This window comes from Chroicocephalus ridibundus, chromosome 2 (genome assembly GCF_963924245.1).
Source record: "Chroicocephalus ridibundus chromosome 2, bChrRid1.1, whole genome shotgun sequence".
NCBI lineage: Eukaryota > Metazoa > Chordata > Aves > Charadriiformes > Laridae > Chroicocephalus > Chroicocephalus ridibundus.
In genome coordinates, this window is record NC_086285.1 from 169,530,523 (window position 1) to 169,548,621 (window position 18,099).

At 71.8% G+C, this 18,099-nt stretch overlaps 2 protein-coding genes across 2 annotated transcripts; both read left to right on the forward strand.

The window, feature by feature from the left end:
- Window positions 1-848: 848 nt before the first annotated feature.
- On the forward strand, window positions 849-11,286 carry GPAA1 (glycosylphosphatidylinositol anchor attachment 1). Its single transcript, XM_063327713.1, is given in 14 exon segments — window positions 849-892; window positions 1,740-1,830; window positions 1,924-1,982; window positions 1,985-2,102; window positions 2,211-2,322; window positions 2,466-2,613; window positions 4,086-4,187; window positions 4,271-4,467; window positions 5,206-5,402; window positions 5,504-5,657; window positions 5,765-5,848; window positions 5,951-6,147; window positions 7,091-7,261; window positions 10,060-11,286. Coding segments are annotated over 13 exon segments (1,857 nt in total). The 5' UTR covers window positions 849-892; window positions 1,740-1,756; the 3' UTR covers window positions 10,304-11,286.
- Window positions 11,287-12,599: 1,313 nt separating this feature from the next.
- On the forward strand, window positions 12,600-17,877 carry LOC134512330 (cytochrome c1, heme protein, mitochondrial). The gene is made up of 7 exons (XM_063327724.1): window positions 12,600-12,767; window positions 14,415-14,608; window positions 14,705-14,831; window positions 16,752-16,909; window positions 17,088-17,248; window positions 17,339-17,439; window positions 17,561-17,877. Exons 1-7 carry the CDS (start codon window positions 12,681-12,683, stop codon window positions 17,663-17,665), a joined length of 933 nt encoding a protein of 310 aa, XP_063183794.1. The 5' UTR covers window positions 12,600-12,680; the 3' UTR covers window positions 17,666-17,877.
- The last annotated feature ends 222 nt before the right edge of the window (window positions 17,878-18,099 follow it).

The window sequence follows — 18,099 nt, forward strand, 5'->3', positions numbered from 1 at the left end:
CCCCAAAACTGCCCCCATTGACTCCCCATTGCCCCCAACCCGCCCCATTGACCCCCCAAACCCCCCCATTGACCTCCCCAGCCCCATTGACCCCCCAAACCCGCCCCCATTGCCCCCCCAAACCCCCCCACTGACACCCCCAAAGCCGCCCCCATTGACCCCCCCATTGCCCCCCAACCCGCCCCATTGACCCCCCAAACCCTCCATTGACACCCCCAAAACCGCCCCCATTGACCCCCCCATTGACCCCAAACCCGCCCCATTGACCCCCCCAAACCCCCCCATTGACCTCCCCAGCCCCATTGACCCCCCCGAACCCGCCCCCATTGCCCCCCCAAACCCCCCATTGACACCCCCAAAACCGCTCCCATTGACCCCCCATTGCCCCCAACCCGCCCCATTGACCCCCCAAACCCCCCCATTGACTCCCCAAAACCGCCCCCATTGACTCCCCCATTGACCCCCAACCCGCCCCATTGACCCCCCCAAACCCCCCATTAACACCCCCAAAACCGCCCCCATTGACCCCCCCAAACCCCCCCATTGACCTCCTCAGTCCCATTGACCCCCCCGAACCCGCCCCCATTGCCCCCCAAGCCCCCCCCTTGATCTCCCCAGCCCCATTGACCCCCATAAACCTGCCCCATTGACCCCCCAAACCCGCCCCCATTGACCCCCAAATACCCCATTGACCCCCCAAACCCGCCCCCATTGACCCCCAAACACCCCTATTGACCCCCAAACCCGCCCCATTGACCCCCCATTGCCCTACGGCGCATGCGCAGAGCGGGGCGGGGCGGGCGGTGCCCATCGATGTCTCGGCGCTCCACCCCCCGCGCCTGCCCCGTTCCGGCAGCGATTGAGCGGCCTGCGCGGGCGGCGGGGCCCAGAGGTGGGGGGGGACGGGGGTCTCTGTGGGGCGGGGAGGGGGGTGTGGGGCGGGTATGGGGCAGGGGGTGTGTGTGTAGGGCAGAGACAGGGCCGTGGGGTGCGTGTGGGGCTGTGGGGGGCGTGTAGGGGATGGGGCCTGTGGGGGGCGTGGGGCACGGACGGGGCCTTGGGGGCTGTGGGGGTGCAGGTATGGGGGCTGTGGGGCAGGGACGGGGCCGTGGGGTGTGTGTGGGGCAGGGACGGGGCTGTGGGGTGTGTGTGGAGTGCAGGGGGGGGGCTGTGGGGCAGGGACGGGGCCGTGGGGTGTGTGTGGGGCAGGGAGGCGCCATGGTGTGTGTGTGGGGTGCAGGGATGGGGCTGTGGGGCAGGGACAGGGCCGTGGGGTGCGTGTGGGGCAGGGCTGGGGCCGTGTGGGACAAGTACAGGGTTATAGGGTGTGTGTGGGGTGCAGGGATGGAGGCTGTGGGGCAGGGATAGAGGCTGTGGGGCAGGGACAGGGCCGTGGGTGTGTGTGGGGCAAGGACGGGGCCACAGGGTATGTGGGTGGGGCAGGAATGGGGCTCTGGGGTGCATGTGGGGCAGGGGTGGTGGCCACAGGGTTTGTGTGGGGCAGCGACAGGGCCATGTGGGGCGAGTATGGGGCCATGGGGTGCGTGTGGGGCAGGGACAGAGGCTGTGGGGCAGGGGCAGGCTATTTGGGGACAGGCCCGTGGGGCTCACCGGGGGGCTGCGGTTGCCTGCGGGGGTCCCAGCTGGACCGTGGGCAGCCCCGGGGCGAGGGGTGCCGTGGGGCAGCCCCCCAGTGCCTCTGTGGACCCCGTCCTCCCCCCTTTCCCGCCCCCCTCCAGCAGCCCGAGCCCCCGCCATGGGGCTGCTGTCGGACCCCCACTGCCGGCGGGCGCTCTCCCGCCTCGTCCTGCGCCTCAACACCCCGCTCTGGTGAGTGCCGGGGGGCGCGGCGGGGGGGGTGTGTGTGTGTATGTCGGGGGTGACCCCCCACACCCCTGACCCCCCTCTGTGTCCCCCCCCCAGCGCCCTGAGCTACGTGGCGGGGCTGGGCTGGTTCCTGGCCCTGGCCTTCCAGCCGCTGGCCCCCGCACCTACATGTCGGAGAACGCCATGGGCTCCACCATGGTGGAGGAGCAGTTCCTCTTCGGCGAGAGGGCCCTCTCCTACGCCCGCGAGTTTGCCGGCCACAAGAAGAAAGCGGGGTGAGCTTGGGGGTTGGCAGGCGGCGGTGCCCCCCCCTCAGCAGGGAGGTGGGTGTTTTTTTTTGGGGGGGGAGGGGGGTCCACCATCCCGCCTGTCCCCCTCCCCAGGGGCATGCCGGTGGCCTGGCTGGAGAAGACGATGTGGACGCTGGGGCTGGAGGTGCACCGCCAGCCCTTCTCCCGCACCCTGCCCTTCCCCGACGAGCTCCGCGAGCGCTACGTACGTACAGACACCCCCCCCACCCCCCCCCCAAAAAAAAAACCACCCAAAAACCCCTATCCTGAAGCTGGGGGGGGCCCGGCCGAGGCTGTCGTCCCCTGTCCCCCCCCGCCACCGTGCCAGCCCTCCCCTTGCCTCGGCAGATGGTGAAGGGCACCAACGTGTACGGCATCCTGCGGGCGCCGCGCGCCGCCAGCACCGAGGCGCTGGTGCTGAGCGTGCCCTGCAGCGAGGGGCCCCACAACAACCAGGCCGTGGGGCTGATGCTGGCCCTCGCCTCCTACTTCCGAGGTGAGCCCTGGCCCTGGGGAGGTGGGGGGGTGCTCCGGGGTGCCGGGGCGATGGCCGGGGGGGGTCCCCGTCCCCAGGCGGGTCCCTGCCCGGTGGGGACGTGGGGGGTGGGAGTGCTGGGTGCCCACGGTCCCGGGGGACCCGGCTGCTCTGGGGGGCAGCACGGGGAGCGGGTCCCACCGGGGCTCTGCCGAGGCTGTGCCGGGGCACCAGGGCTCTGCCAGGCTTTGCCAAGGCAGGGACCGGGCTTTGCCAGGGCTGTGCCGGGCTTTGTCGGGGCGGGACCAGGCTTCATTGGGGCTGTGCCGGGCTTTGCCGGGGCTATGCCAGGCACTGAGGCTGTGCCAGGGCAGGGACTGGGCTCTGCCAGAGCTGTGCCAGGCTCTGCCGGGGCCGTGCTGGGTTTTGCCAGGGCAGGGACTGGGCTCTGCCGGAGCTGTGCTGGGCACCAGGGCTGTGCCAGGCTTTACCAAGGCAGGGACCAGGCTCTGCCAGGGCTGTGCCAGGCTTTGCTGGGGCAGGACCAGGCTTTACCAGGACTGTGCCGGGCTCCGCCGGGACTGTGCCAGGCACCGGGGCTCTGCCAGGGCAGGGACTGGGCTCTGCCGGGGCTGTGCCGGGCTGTGCCAGGGCTGTGCTGAGCTTTGCCAGGGCAGGGACCAGGCTTTGCCAGGGCAGGGACCAGGCTTTGCCAGGCTTTGCCAGGCTCTGCCAGGGCTGTGCCAGGGCACCGGGGCTCTTCTGGCTTTTGCCAGGGCAGGGACTGAGCTCTGCTGGGGCTGTGCCAGCCTTTACCGGGACTGTGCCAGGCACTGGGGCTGTGCCGGGCTTTGCCAGGGCAGGGACCAGGCTTTACCAGGACCGTGCCGGGCTTTGCCGGGGCTGTGCCAGGCACTGGGGCTGTGCCAGGCTTTGCCAGGGCAGGGACCAGACTTTACCAGGACCGTGCCGGGCTTTGCCAGGTGTGTGCCAGGCACTGGGGCTGTGCTGGGCTTTGCCAGGGCAGGGACTGGGCTTTGCCGGGCTTTGCCAGGCTCTGCCAGGGATGTGCCAGGGCACCGGGGCTCTTCTGGCCTTTGCCAGGGCAGGGACTGAGCTCTGTTGGGGCTGTGCCAGCCTTTACCGGGACTGTGCCAGGCACTGGGGCTGTGCCGGGCTTTGCCAGGGCAGGGACCAGGCTTTACCAGGACCGTGCCGGGCTTTGCCAGGTGTGTGCCAGGCACTGGGGCTGTGCTGGGCTTTGCCAGGGCAGGGACCAGGCTTTGCCGGGCTTTGCCAGGCTCTGCCAGGGCTGTGCCAGGGCACCGGGGCTCTTCTGGCCTTTGCCAGGGCAGGGACTGAGATCTGTTGGGGCTGTGCCAGCCTTTACCGGGACTGTGCCAGGCACTGGGGCTGTGCCGGGCTTTGCCAGGTCTGTGCCGGGCTGTGCCGGGGCAGGGACCGGTTTGCCGCAGCCTCCCCGTTGCCTCCAGGCCAGATCTACTGGGCGAAGGACATCATCTTCCTGGTGAACGAGCACGACCTGCTGGGCATGGAGGCCTGGCTGGAGGCCTACCACGACGTCAACCTCACCGGTGAGGCGGGGGCTCGGTGGCGGCGGGGGGCGGTCCGTGGCCGTTCCCCGTCCGTGCCGGCGGCGCTGACGCGGTGCCCGCAGAGATCCGCTCCTCGGGGACGCTGGGCCGGGCGGGGGCCATCCAGGCGGCCATCTCCCTGGAGCTGAGCAGCGACGTGGTCACCAGCTTCGACGTGGCGGTGGAAGGGCTGAACGGGCAGTTGCCCAACCTCGACCTCCTCAACCTCTTCCACGCCTTCTGCCAGAAGAACGGCCTCCTCTGCACCATCCAGGGCAAGGTGGGCCCGCCCCGGCGCGCGGGGACACGCGCTGGGGGGGCTCCTGTCCCGCCCGGCCAGCGTCACAGGCGGCCGAGAGCGTCCTGGCTCGTGTCATGGAGTCACCGACTGGTTTGGGTGGGAAGGGACCTTCAAAGGCCACCCAGTGCCACCCCCTGCCCTGGGCAGGGACATCTTCAACTAGCCCAGGTTGCCCAAAGCCCCGTCCAACCTGGCCTTGAACCCCTCCAGGGATGGGGCAGCCACAGCTTCTCCGGGCAACCTGGGCCAGGGGCTCACCAGCTCCGTCATGGAGAATTTCTGCCTTATTTTTAATCTCAATCTCCCCTCTTTTGGTTTAAAACCCTTCCCCCTCGTCCCGTGGCTCCCCTCCCTGCTCCAGAGTCCCTCCCCAGCTTTCCCGGAGCCCCTTGAGGGCCTGGAAGGGGCTGGAAGGTCTCCCCGGAGCCTTCTCTTCTCCAGGCTGAACCCCCCCGGCCTGTCGGTTGCTGGGTCGCCGGCTCACAGACTGGTTTGGGTGGGAGGGGACGTGACGGATCGCCCCATTCCACCCAGGGACGTCTTCCACCAGCCCAGGCTGCTCAGGGCCCCGTCCAGCCTCCCGGGACGGGGCATCCCCCCCTCCCTGGGCAACCCGGGCCGGCGACTCCCCACCCTCCGCCCGGAGACGTTCCTTCCTCGCATCCCAGTCCGAGCGTCTTCCCCTCTCCCAGTTTAAAGCTTTTCTCCTCCCGGCAGCTGCCGCGCTCGGACTGGGACTCGCTGCCCGCCTTCGCCCACAGCCTGCAGACGCTGCTGCTGATGGTGCTGGCCCAGGCCTCGGGGCAGCCCCGCGGCGACCACGGCCTCTTCCTCCGCTACCGCATCGAAGCCATCACCCTCCGCGGCATCAACAGCTTCCGGCAGTACAAGTACGACATGACCACCGTGGGCAAGTGAGCGCGGGCTCGGGGGCAGCCTGGGGTCGGGGGTGGGCTTGGGGGGCGTCCCGGGGTGCAGTTTCCCCCCCCCCCCGCCGCCTTCGCCGTGCCCGCAGGACGCTGGAGGGGATGTTCCGGAAGCTCAACAACCTGCTGGAGCGCCTGCACCAGTCCTACTTCTTCTACCTCCTGCCCTCCCTGTCCCGCTTCGTCTCCATCGGCGTCTACATGCCGGCCTTCGGCTTCCTCATCCTCGTCCTCATCCTCAAGATATCCTTTTTTTTTTTTTTTTTTTTGGGCGGAGGCGGTGGGGGGGTGGGGTGGCTTGTGGGGGGGTGTCCAAACCTTCTCCGCTCCTTTCCCTTGACCGTCCCCACGCCCTGGATCTCTGGATGAAGCTGAGCAAGAGCGAGACGGGCGGCGCCGAGCGGCTCTGGGACAGTGACCACGCCGGCGGGGAGGTCCGTCCCCTCCCCGTCCCCTCCCCGTCCCCTCCCCGCGGAACCCCCCCCCCCGCCGCGGTCCCACCGGCCTCATCCCCCCCCCAACCCCGTTTTCCGCAGGAGTCCCGTCCCGGTTTGCTGGCGCTGGTGCCGCCGCTGGTCATCTGCCACGCGGCCGGCCTGGCGCTCTACTACCTACCGGTGCTGGGGCAGCACGTGGCCACCCAGCACTTCCCCGTCTCCGAGTCGGAGGCCGTGGTGCTCACCGTCATCGCCATCTACGTGGCCGGCATGGCCCTGCCCCACAACACCCACAGGTGCCGGGGGTCCGGGGGGGGGAGCTGTGCTGGGATCACGGGATGCTTTGGGTGGGAAGGGACCTTTAAAGGCCACCGAGTCCAAACCCCCCGCCCTGGGCAGGGACATTGTCACCGGCACCGGGTCGCTCCGAGCCCCGTCCAACCTGGCCTTGAACCCCTCCAGGGATGGGGCAGCCACAGCTTCTCCGGCCAACCTGGGCCAGGGGCTCACCAGCTTCATCGTGGAGAATTTCTGCCTTATTTTTAATCTCAATCTCCCCTCTTTTGGTTTAAAACCCTTCCCCCTCGTCCCGTGGCTCCCCTCCCTGCTCCAGAGTCCCTCCCCAGCTTTCCCGGAGCCCCTCGAGGGCCTGGCAGGGGCTGGAAGGTCTCCGCGGAGCCTTCTCTTCTCCAGGCTGAACCCCCCCAGCTCTCCCAGCCTGTCCTCCCAGCAGAGGGGCTCCAGCCCTCCCGGCATCTCCGGGGCCTCCTCCGGCCCCGCTCCGACACCTCCGTGTCCTCCCGATGTCCCCGGGGCTGGAGGCAGCACTGCAGGGGGGTCTCCCCCGAGCGGAGCAGAGGGGCAGAATCCCCCCCTCGCCCCCCTGCCCACGCTGCTGGGGATGCAGCCCAGGCTGTGGGGGGGTTCTGTGCTGCCAGCGCACGGTGCCAGCTCATGGGCAGCGTTTCCCCCCTCCCCAGCCCCCCCAAGCCCTTCTCTCAGGGCTGCTCTCCATCCCCCCACCCCCAGCCGGGGCTGGCACCGGGGGCTGCCCCCACCCCGCTTGACCCCCGGAGGTCTCCAGGGGCCGGGAGAGGTTGGACGCCGGGAGGATCTCCGGCCTGTCCCGATCCCTCTGGGTGGCGTCCCGTCCCTCGGGGGTGTCACCACTGCTTGGTGCGGTGGCGTGCCCAGTGAGCGCGTGTGTGTCCCCCCCCCCTCACACCGTGTCCCCCGCAGGGTGCTGGCGGGGGGCGGCAGCGACCGGGGCTGGATGACGCTGAAGCTGCTGGCGCTGCTGTACCTGGCGCTGCAGCTGGGCTGCCTGGCGCTCCTCAACTTCTCCCTCGGCTTCCTCCTGGCCGCCACCATGGTCCCCGCCGCCGCCGCCGTCCAGCCCAACGGCCCCAAGTGAGCGGGGACGCCGGGGGGGGGGAAGGGGACGGGACCCCCGCCCCGGTCGGGGGGACGCTGGGGGCTCTCCCTGGGGTGGGGGGACGCTGGTGGGTGCCGGTGTGATGCCAGGGGTGATGCCAGCGGGGGTCTCCATGGGGCAGCGAGACCGGGGGGATGCCGGGGGGGCTGTCCCCGAGGTGGGGGGGTGCTGGGGGGGGCTCTCCCTGGGGCAGGGATGCCGGGGGGGCTGTCCCCGAGGTGGGGGGACGCTGGGGGCTCTCCCTGGGGGGTGTGTGTGGGGGGACGCAGGTGGGTGCCGGGGAGATGCCGGGGGTGGGTGGTGCCAGCGGGGGTCTCCGTGGGGCAGGGAGGCCGGGGGGATGCTGGGGGGGCTCTCCCCGAGGTGGGGGGACGCTGGGGGCTCTCCCTGGAGTGGGGGGACGCTGGTGGGTGCCAGGGCGATGCCAGGGGTGATGCCAGCGGGGGTCTCCGTGGGGCAGGGAGGCCGGGGGGATGCTGGGGGGGGCTCTTCCTGAGGTGGGGGGATGCTGGGGGGGGCTCTCCCTGGGGCAGGGATGCCGGGGGGGCTGTCCCCGAGGTGGGGGGACGCTGGGGGCTCTCCCTGGGGTGGGGGGGACACGGGTGGGTGCCAGGGGTGATGCCAGAGGGGGTCTCCGTGGGGCAGGGATGCGGGGGGGGTTCTCTCCCCAGGACAGGGGCATATTGGGGGGATGCTGGGGAGACACCGGGGGGGGGACACACACACGCTGGGGGTCCCCCCAGGGTGGGGTGGTGCCAAGGGGATGCCAAGGGGGCTCTCCATGGGGCAGGGGGGCCAGGGGGATGCTGGGGGGGGCTCTCCCCGAGGTGGGGGGATGCTGGGGGGGGCTGTCCCCCAGGCAGGGGGACGCTGGGGGGCTCTCCCTGGGGTGGGGGGGACACGGGTGGGTGCCAGGGTGATGCCAGAGGGGGTCTCCGTGGGGCAGGGATGTGGGGGGGTTCTCTCCCCAGGACAGGGGCATATTGGGGGGATGCTGGGGAGACAGCGGGGGGGCTCTCCCCAAGGTGGGGAGGTGCTGGGGGGGCTCTTCCCGAGGTGGGGGTTGCTGGGGGGGGGTTCTCCCCGGGGTGGGGAGGGCAGGGAGATGGCGGGGGGGGGGGACGCTGGGGGGGTTTTCCCTGGGGCAGGGTCTCTTTCCCCGGGGTTGGGGGACACTGGGGGGGGGGTCTCTCTGGGGCAGGGTGATGCTGGGGGGGGGGGGGGGGCTCTCCCCGGGACAGGGGGCTGCTGGGGAGATGCGGGGGGGGCTCTCCCAGGGTTGGGGGACACTGCGGGGGGGGGGTGGTGTCTCTCTGGGGTGTGGGGGGGGACACTGGGGGCTTCCCCTGGATCAGGGGGATGCCGGGGGTCTCCCCAGGGTGGGCTGATGCTGGGGGGGGGGGAATCTCTCCCTGGATACTGGGGGCTCTCCCCAGGGTGGGGGGATGCCGGGGGGGCTCTCCCTGGGCTGTGAGGATGCTGGGGGGGGCTCTCCCTGCGGTGGGGTGATGCCAAGGGGACACTGGGGGCTCTCCGTGGGGTGGGGGGGGTGCTGGGGGGGTCTCTCCCTGGGGTTGGGAGGGGGGGGAATCTCTCCCCAGGGCGGGGGGATCCTGGGGGCTCTCTGTGGGGCAGGGGGATGCCGGGGGGGGGCGGGGGGGGCATCTCTCCCCAGGACAGAGGGATGCTGGGGTGGGGGGGGAATCTCTCCCCAGGGTGGGGGGACGCTGGGGGTCCTCCATGGGGCAGGGGGACGCCGTGGGGGGGGATGTGTCTCTCCCCGGGCTGTGACGATGCTGGGGGGGTCTCTCCTCCCTGGGGTTGGGGGGGGATCTCCCCCCAGGGTGGGGGGACGCCGGGGGGCTCTCCGTGGGGCAGGGGGACGCCGTGGGGGGGGTGTCTCTCCCCGGGCTGTGACGATGCTGGGGGGGGTCTCTCCTCCCTGGGGTTGGGGGGGGGATCTCCCCCCAGTGTGGGGGGACGCCGGGGGCTCTCCGTGGGGCAGGGGGACGCCGGGGGGGGGGTGTCTCTCCCCGGGCTGTGACGATGCTGGGGGGGTCTCTCCTCCCTGGGGTTGGGGGGGGGATCTCTCCCCAGGGCGGGGGGACGCTGGGGGTCCTCCATGGGGCAGGGGGACGCCGGGGGGGTGTCTCCCTGGGGTGGGGGGGGTGGGGGACGCCGCCGGGGGTGTCTCTCCCCAGGCTGTGACGATGCTGGGGGGGGTCTCTCCTCCCTGGGGTTGGGGGGGGGATCTCTCCCCAGGGTGGGGGGACGCTGGGGGGGTGTCTCCCTGGGGTTGGGGGGGGGGGGGTGCCGGGGGGGTGTGTGTCTCTCCCCAGGCTGTGACGATGCTGGGGGGGTCTCTCCTCCCTGGGGTTGGGGGGGGGATCTCTCCCCAGGGTGGGGGGACGCTGGGGGGCTCTCCGTGGGGCAGGGGGACGCCGGGGGGGTGTCTCCCTGGGGTTGGGGGGGGGGGGGGGACACGCCGCCGGGGGTGTCTCTCCCCAGGCTGTGACGATGCTGGGGGGGGTCTCTCCTCCCTGGGGTTGGGGGGGGGATCTCTCCCCAGGGCGGGGGGACGCTGGGGGTCCTCCATGGGGCAAGGGGACGCCGGGGGTGTCTCTCCCCGGGCTGTGAGGATGCCGGGGGCGGGGGGGGGGGGATGCCAGGGGGTCTCTCCCCGGGGGTGGGGGACACCGGGGGGTGTCTCCCCGTCCCCCGCCGGGGCTGACGGTGCCCCCCCCCCCCCCCCCCGATGCCCCCGGGGCCGCAGGGTGCTGCTGGCGGCGCTGCTGGTGCTGGCCACGCCGGCGGCCACGCTGCTGCTGGGCATCTTCCTGCAGCGGGAGCTGGTGGAGGCGCCGGCGGCGGCGGGCGAGGGCTGGCAGCTCTTCCTGGCCGCGCTGGCCCAGGGGCTACTGCAGCACCACCTCTACGGGGCCTTCCTCTGCCCCCTCCTCGCCCTCGGCACCTACCCCTGCTGGCTGCTGCTCTGGAACGTGCTCTGCTGGAAGTGAGGGGCCGACCCACGGACGGACCCACGGACGGACCCACAGAGAGACCCACGGATGGACCCACACATGGACCCACAGAGACTCACGGATGGACCCACAAACAGACACACGGACGGACCCACAGACAGACCTCAGCACCTACCCCTGCTGGCTGCTGCTCTGGAATGTGCTCTGCTGGAAGGGAGGGGCTGACCCGCGGCCAGACCCATTGACGGACCCACAGAGAGACCCACGGACGGACCCACACACGGACCCACAGAGACTCACGGATGGACCCACAAACAGACCCACGGACGGACCCACAGACAGACGTCAGCACCTACCCCTGCTGGCTGCTGCTCTGGAACGTGCTGTGCTGGAAGTGAGGGGCCGACCCACAGCCGGACCCACAGAGAGACCCAACAGAGGGACCGACAGCTGGACACACGGACAGAACAGAAGAGAGAGACCCCGGGACAGACCCACGGGGAGACCGGCAGAGACCCACAGACAGACCCACGGCCGGACCTACGTCAAGACCAACAGACCCATGGCCAGACCCACGGATGGACCCACAGAGAGACCCACAAACAGACCCACGGACGGACCCACAGATGGACCTCGGCACCTACCCCTGCTGGAGAGAGGGACCCACGGACAGACCCACAGAGAGCAGACCCACAGCTGGACCCACGGGCAGAATGCAAGAGAGAGACCCATGGACGGAGACACCCACGGAGCAGCTCACGGACAGACCCAGAGAGACCCACGGACAGACCCACGGACAGACCCACAGCTGCACCCACAGACAGACCCAGAGGGACCCACGGACAGACCCACGGACAGACCCACAGCTGCACCCACGGACAGACCCACGGACAGACCCACAGCTGCACCCACGGACAGACCCAGAGGGACCCACGGACAGACCCATGGAGCGGCTCATGGACAGACCCAGAGGGACCCATGGAGCGGCCCACAGACAGACCCACGGGGAGACCCACAGCTGCACCCACGGAGAGACCCAGGGACAGACCCACGGCTGGGGGGGTGGCAGGGTGACGTCCCTGTCCCCATGGCACAGGGACACCGGCCCCAGCCCAGCCCCCCCGGGGGTGGCAGTGGGTCCTGCCCTGGGTTGGGGGGGGTGTGCTGGCATGGGGACCCCCCTTGGGGCTGCAGCCCCCGCTGTTTATGGGGGGGGTGTCTCTCCCTGGTCACTCCTGGGGGGCTGGGGGGGGGCCCCATCTGTACTGGGGGGGTCCTGGCACGGTCTGTGGGGGGGGGGTGTCTCTCCCTGGTCCGTATGGGGGGGTTGTCGGTGTGTGCCAGCTGTGGTGGGGGGGGTCCGTGGGCTCCCCAGTCTGTACTGGGGGGGTCCTGCCATGGTCTGGTCGGTCCCGGGGACGGGGGGGGGGGGTCCCCTATCTGTAGTGGGGTGGTCCCGACACGGTGTGTATGGGGGGGTGTCTCTTCCCCATCCGTATCCGGGGGGGGTCGATCGCTGCCTGGTGTGTACAGGGGGGTCTGTATGGGGGGGGCTTGGTGGGGTCCCCCATCTGTATCTGGGGGGGGGGGGGAGATCTCCCCCTTTGGTCCCAGGGGGTCAGGGGGGTCCCTGGTCTCTAGTGTGGGGGGGGGTGTCTTCGTATGGTCTGTACGGGGGGGGTGGGGGGGGGCCTCTCCAGCACGGTGTGTATGGGAGGGGGGGGTCCCGGCATGGTGTGTATGGGGGGGGGGGTGTGTGTCTCTGCCCAGTCGGTCCCGGGGGGGGTGGGGGGGTCCTGGCCCGGTCTGTACGGGAGGGGGGTTCTCTAGTCTGTACCGGGGGGGGTCCCACCAGTCTGTACCGGGGGGGGGGGAATGTCCCGGCACGGTGTGTACGGGGGGGGGGGTCCCCAGTCTGTACGGGGGGGGGGGGGGTCCGTGTGTCTTTCCCCGGTCGGTTCCGGTGGGGGGGTCCCCATCCTGTACCGGTGGGGGGGAACGTCCCGGCGTGGGGGGTGAGGTCCCCGGTCCGTACGGGGTGGGGGGGGGGGGTCCCAGTACGGTGTGTACGGGTGGGGGGGGGGTCTTTCCCCCGTCGGTTCCGGGGGGGGGGGGGGGTGCGTGTCTCTCCCCGGTGGGTCCCGGGGGGGGTGGGGTGTCCCCAGTCTGTACCGGGGGGTCCCGTCCCGGGGGGGGGGTGCCGGTGTCGCGCTGCAATAAAGGCGGGGAGCGGGAGCGGAGCCGGTGTCGTGCCATTGCGGTGCGGGGGGGGGGGGTGTGTGGACGGCGTGGGCGGGGTGCGTGACGCGCCTTCCGGCGCCGCGTGCGCGTGACGTCACGTCCGGCGCGGGGTGGGCGGGGCGGTCGGCGTCCCCTCGACCTCGTCGCGGCGGCCGCCGGGAGCAGCGGAGCGATGGCGGCGGTGGCGGCGGTGCGGAGCCTCCCGCTTCGGCCCTACGGCCGCCTCCTGCTGCCGCGGGCCCGGGCCGCGCCCCCCACGGTGAGAACCCGCGTCCGGCACCGCCGGGACACGCCGTCCCCCCTCCCCCGGCACCCTTCCCCCCGAGGCGGGAAGGTCACCGGGCGGGGGCGGCGCTGCGGAGCGGGGGTGGGCCCGCAACGGCCGCACCGGTGTCCCGTCTCCCCCCCCTCCGCTCCCCGCCATCCCTCACCGGGGTGTCCGGTTCCCCCCTCGCCCCATTCCTGCCCGCTGGGCCCGATCCCTGCCCGATGGCTCCGGTGTGTCCCGTCCCGCCTCGCCCCATCCGTGACCGGTGGCCCCGGTGTCCGGTCCCCCCTCGCCCCATCCCTGACCGGTGGCCCCGGTAGGCCCCAGCCCGGCCCGGTGGGCCCGATCCCTGCCCGTTTCTCCCCCCCCCCCCCCCCCGCCTCTCACCGCCACGGTCCCTGCCCGGTGTCCCCGGTTCCCCCACCGGCATCCCTGCACGGTGTCCCCGGTGGGCCCGATCCCTGCCCCCTGTCCCCCCCCTCCCCCCATCCCTGCACGATGGGCCCCGGTGTGTCCCGTCCCCCCTCGCCCCATCCCTGCACGGTGGCTCCGGTGGGCCACGGCCCGCCCCGGTAGCCCCGGTGGGCCGTCGTCCCCCCCTCCCCCATCCTTCCGGGTCCGGTGGGCCCGATCCCTGCCCGGTTCCCCCCCCACCTCCCCCGCCCTGCCTCACGTCGCCGGTTCCCCCCCAGCCCTGCCCCGTGTCCCCGGTTTCCCCGGCCCCGGTTCCCCCCCCCCGCCCCATCCCTGCCCGGCCCGGTGGGCCCGATCCCTGCTCTGTTCCCCCCCGCCCCCCCCATCCCTGCCCGGTGCCCCCTGCCCAGGCCCTGTCCCTCCCCCCCCCTGCCCTGGTGTCCCTGGTCCCCCCCCGATCCATGCCCAGTGTCCCCAGTACCCCCCCCAGTGTCACCGGTGTGCCCCCCCCCCGCCCCCGGCCAGCAGTGCCCGGTGTCCCCAGTCCCCCCCCCCCATCCCTCCCCAGTTCCCCCCCATCCCTGCCCAGTGTCACCGGTGTCCCCCCCCCCCAACCAGCTGTACCCAGTGTCCCCAGTTCCCCCCCTCATCCCTCCCCAGTTCCCCCCCATCCCTGCCCAGTGTCACCGGTGTCCCCAGTTCCCCCCCAATCCCTGCCCAGCATCACTGGTGTCCCCCCCCCAAGCTGTGCCCAGTATCCCTGGTTCCCCCCCTTCATCCCTCCCCAGTTCCCCCCCCCATCCCTGCCCAGTGTCACCAGTATAGTGGCCGTCCCCCCCCGGCCCTGGCCAGCAGTGCCCAGTGTCCCCAGTCCCCCCCCCTCATCCCTCCCCAGTTCCCCCCCCCCCATCCCTGCCCAGTGTCACCAGTATAGGGGCTGTCCCCCCCCCGCCCCGGCCAGCAGTGCCCGGTGTCCCCAGATCCCCCCCATCCCTGCCCAGTGTCACCTGGTGTCCTCAGTGCCCCCCTTCATCTCTCTCTGGCCCCCCCCCGCCCAGTATCACTGCCCCCCCCCCGGCCAGCTGTGCCCAGTGTCCCCGCTCCCGTGTCCCCCCCCCCAGCCCTCCCCTGTTGTCCCCAGCCCAGACTGTGTGTGTCCCCCCCCGCCCCGTCTCCATCCCCGCTCCCTGACGTCCGTGTCCCCCCCCCCTTTCCCCCCCCCAGGCCCCCATGTCGTCCTTCTCGGGGCTGTCGCGGGGGGGGAAGGTGGCCCTGTCGGCGCTGGGGGTGCTGGCGGCGGGCGGGGGGGGCCTGGCGCTGGCCCTGCGCTCGGCGCTGGACGCCGGGGAGCTGGAGATGCACCCGCCGACCTTCCCCTGGAGCCACGGCGGAGCCCTGGCCGCCCTCGACCACGCCAGGTACCGCCACGGGGACGCCGGGGGGGGGCACGGGATGGGGGGGTGGCCGGGCTCGTGCCTTCTTCCTCCCGCGGCTGTTCCTCCTCTCCCTCGCAGCCTGCGGCGCGGGTTCCAGGTGTACAAGCAGGTGTGCTCCGCCTGCCACAGCATGGAGTACCTGGCCTTCCGCAACCTCATCGGCGTCACGCACACCGAGGCCGAGGCCAAGGCGCTGGCCGAGGAGGTGAGTGAGGCCCGGGGACGCCGCCGCAGGGGGGTCTGTGGCCCCCGTCCCCCCCCCAGTGACACCGGCTCATGGCTGTGTGTCCCCTGTCCCCCCCAGTGACACCAGCTCAGGGTGGTCTGTGTCCCCTGTCCCCCCCCAGTGACACCGGCACAGGGGGGTCTGTGGCCCCTGAACCCTCAGTGACACCATTTCAGGGGGGTCTGCGTCCCCTGTCCCCCCCGTGACACCGGCGCACGGGGGTGTGTGTCCCCTGTCCCCCGTGGTGTCGCTGGCTCAGGGTGGTCTGTGTCCCCTGAACTCTCAGTGACACCATTTCAGGGGGGGTCTGTGTCCCCTGTTCCCCCCGGTGTCACCAGCTCAGGGCTGTGTGTGCCCTGTCCCCCCCGGTGACACCGGCACAGGGGGGTCTGTGTCCCCTGTCCCCCCCGGGGACGCCGGCGCAGGGGGGGTCTGTGTCCCCTGTCCCCCCCCAGTGACACCAGCTCAGGGCTGTGTGTCCCCTGTCCCCCCCGTGACACCGGCACAGGGTGGTCTGTGTCCCCTGAACCCTCAGTGACACCATTTCAGGGGGGTCTGTGTCCCCTGTCCCCCCCCCAGTGACACCGGCTCATGGCTGCGTGTCCCCTGTCCCCCCCAGTGACACCGGCGCAGGGGGGTGTGTGTCCCCTGTCCCCCCCGGTGACACCGGCGCAGGGGGGGTCTGTGTCCCCTGTCCCCCCCCCCAGTGACACCGGCTCATGGCTGCGTGTCCCCTGTCCCCCCCCGGTGACACCGGCGCAGGGTGGTCTGTGTCCTCTGAACCCTCAGTGACACCATTTCAGGGGGGTCTGTGTCCCCTGTCCCCCCCCCAGTGACACCGGCTCATGGCTGTGTGTCCCCTGTTCCCCCCGGTGACACCAGCGCAGGGGGGGTCTGTGTCCCCTGTCCCCCCCCCCCAGTGACACCGGCTCATGGCTGCGTGTCCCCTGTCCCCCCCGTGACACCGGCACAGGGGGGTCTGTGTCCCCTGAACCCGCAGTGACACCATTTCAGGGGGGTCTGTGTCCCCTGTCCCCCCCCAGTGACACCAGCTCAGGGCTGTGTGTCCCCTGTCCCCCCCCGGTGACACCGGCACAGGGGGGTCTGTGTCCTCTGAACCCTCAGTGACACCATTTCAGGGGGGTCTGTGTCCCCTGTCCCCCCCCGATGACACCGGCTCAGGGCTGTGTGTCCCCTGTCCCCCTTGTCTCAGGGTTGCCCCCCCCCCCCCCGCTGCCCTGGCTCAGGGCTGTCGTCCCCCCCCCCCAAACCCCCCCCATCCCCTGGCTCAGGGCTGTCCCCCCAAGTCCCCCCCAGCTCAGGGCTGTCCCCCCCCGAGTCCCCCCCATCTCAGGGCTGCCCCCCCGAGTCCCCCCCATCTCAGTGCTGTCCCCCCCCAGCTCAGGGCTGTCCCCCCCCCAGTCCCCCCTATCTCAGTGCTGTCCCCCCCAGCTCAGGGCTGTCCCCCCCCAGTCCCCCCCATCTCAGGGCTGCCTCCCCCAGCTCAGTGCTGTCCCCCCCCAAGTCCCCCCCATCTCAGGGCTGCCCCCCCCAGCTCCGTGCTGTCCCCCGCCAAGTCCCCCCTGTCTCAGTGCTGCCCCCCCAGCTCCGTGCTGTCCCCCCCCCCAGTCCCCCCCATCTCAGGGCTGCCCCCCCCAGCTCCGTGCTGTCCCTCCCCCAGTCCCCCCCAGCTCTGTGCTGTCCCCCCCGTCTCAGGGCTGCCCCCCCCCCAGCTCAGGGCTGTCCTCCCCCAGCCCCCCCGTCTTAGGGCTGCCCCCCCAGCTCCATGCTGTCCCCCCCCAGCCCCCCCAGCTCAGGGCTGTCCCCCCCCAGTCCCCCCTATCTCAGGGCTGTCCCCCCCCCAGTCCCCCCCGTCTGAGGGCTGCCCCCCCCGCGCAGGTGGAGGTTCTGGACGGCCCGGACGAGAACGGGGAGATGTTCACGCGTCCCGGCAAAATCTCCGACTACTTCCCGAAGCCGTACCCCAACGCCGAGGCCGCCCGCGCCGCCAACAACGGGGCGCTGCCCCCCGACCTCAGCTACATCGTCAACGCCCGGTAAACGGCAGGGGGGGGGGGGGGCACATTCCGTGGCTCCCGGACCCACGGCGGAGCTCGGGATCCTCATCAGAACCCCCCCCCCCCCGCCGAGGGGAGGAGGACCCCGGCCTCGCTGGGGTTTTTTTTTGGGGGGGGTGGGGGGGGATGCTGTGCTGATTTTGACCCCTCCCCGCAGGCACGGGGGGGAGGATTACGTCTTCTCCCTCCTCACGGGCTACTGCGACCCCCCCGCCGGCGTGACGGTGCGGGAGGGGCTGCACTACAACCCCTACTTCCCCGGGCAGGCCATCGGCATGGCCCCCCCCATCTACAACGAGATCCTGGAGTTCGATGACGGTGAGAGGCACCCGGGACGTCCCACGGGGTGGGGTGGGGGGCTGCGGGGGTCCCCAGGGTGCTGAGACATGGCCCCCCCCGCCCCCCCAGGCACCCCGGCCACCATGTCGCAGATCGCCAAGGACGTCTGCACCTTCCTGCGGTGGGCGGCGGAGCCGGAGCACGACCACCGCAAACGCATGGGATTGAAGGTGGGTGCCCACCCCGAGGCGGGGGGGGGACGCGACACGCAGCACCCCCGTACGGTGCCAAACCCCCCCCCCTCCCCTCCAAAATCCATCCTCGACTCCTTTTTCTCCCCCCCCCCCCAAGATGCTGATGATCTCGGGGCTCCTCATCTCCCTCCTCTACTACCTGAAGCGCCACAAATGGTCCGTGCTGAAGAGCAGGAAAATGGTCTATCGGCCCCCAAAATAGACGGGGGGGGGACACACACACACGGGCACGCACACAGAGAGCGGGGTGCCCCCCCCCACCCCGGCTGCACCACGCACACCCCCTGGGCTGAGGTGGGGGGGGGGACGACACACACGGAGGGGGCACAGCCGACACCGTGTGCCCCCCCCTTGCCCCCGCGGCCCCTTATCCAGCGTCGCCCTCCCCGGGAAGGCGGCGGAGGGTGGGGGGGGCCGGGGGGGGGGGTGTCCGCGCCGGGAAGGGAGGGGGGGGCGCGGAAATAAAACGTGGATATTTTGAGGGGACGGCGCAGCGTGGTCTCTGCCCGCGCCGCCCCCCCACCCCCAGACTTCGCTCGCCGTCGCCCCCATCTCGGGGGGGGGGGGGGTGGGGGGGGTGAATTAGGGCCCCCCCACCCCGTCCCCCAGCCCCCGCCGGCAGCAAGGCTCTGGCAC

Coding starts and splice junctions, on each gene's coding strand:
- LOC134512330 (XM_063327724.1), top strand. CDS start 12,681: ATGGCGGCGGTGGCGGCGGTGCGGAGCCTCCCGCTTCGGCCCTACGGC. Junction 14,609..14,704: donor GCCGCCCTCGACCACGCCAG/GTACCGCCACGG, acceptor TCTCCCTCGCAG/CCTGCGGCGCGGGTTCCAGG. Junction 17,249..17,338: donor GATCCTGGAGTTCGATGACG/GTGAGAGGCACC, acceptor CCGCCCCCCCAG/GCACCCCGGCCACCATGTCG.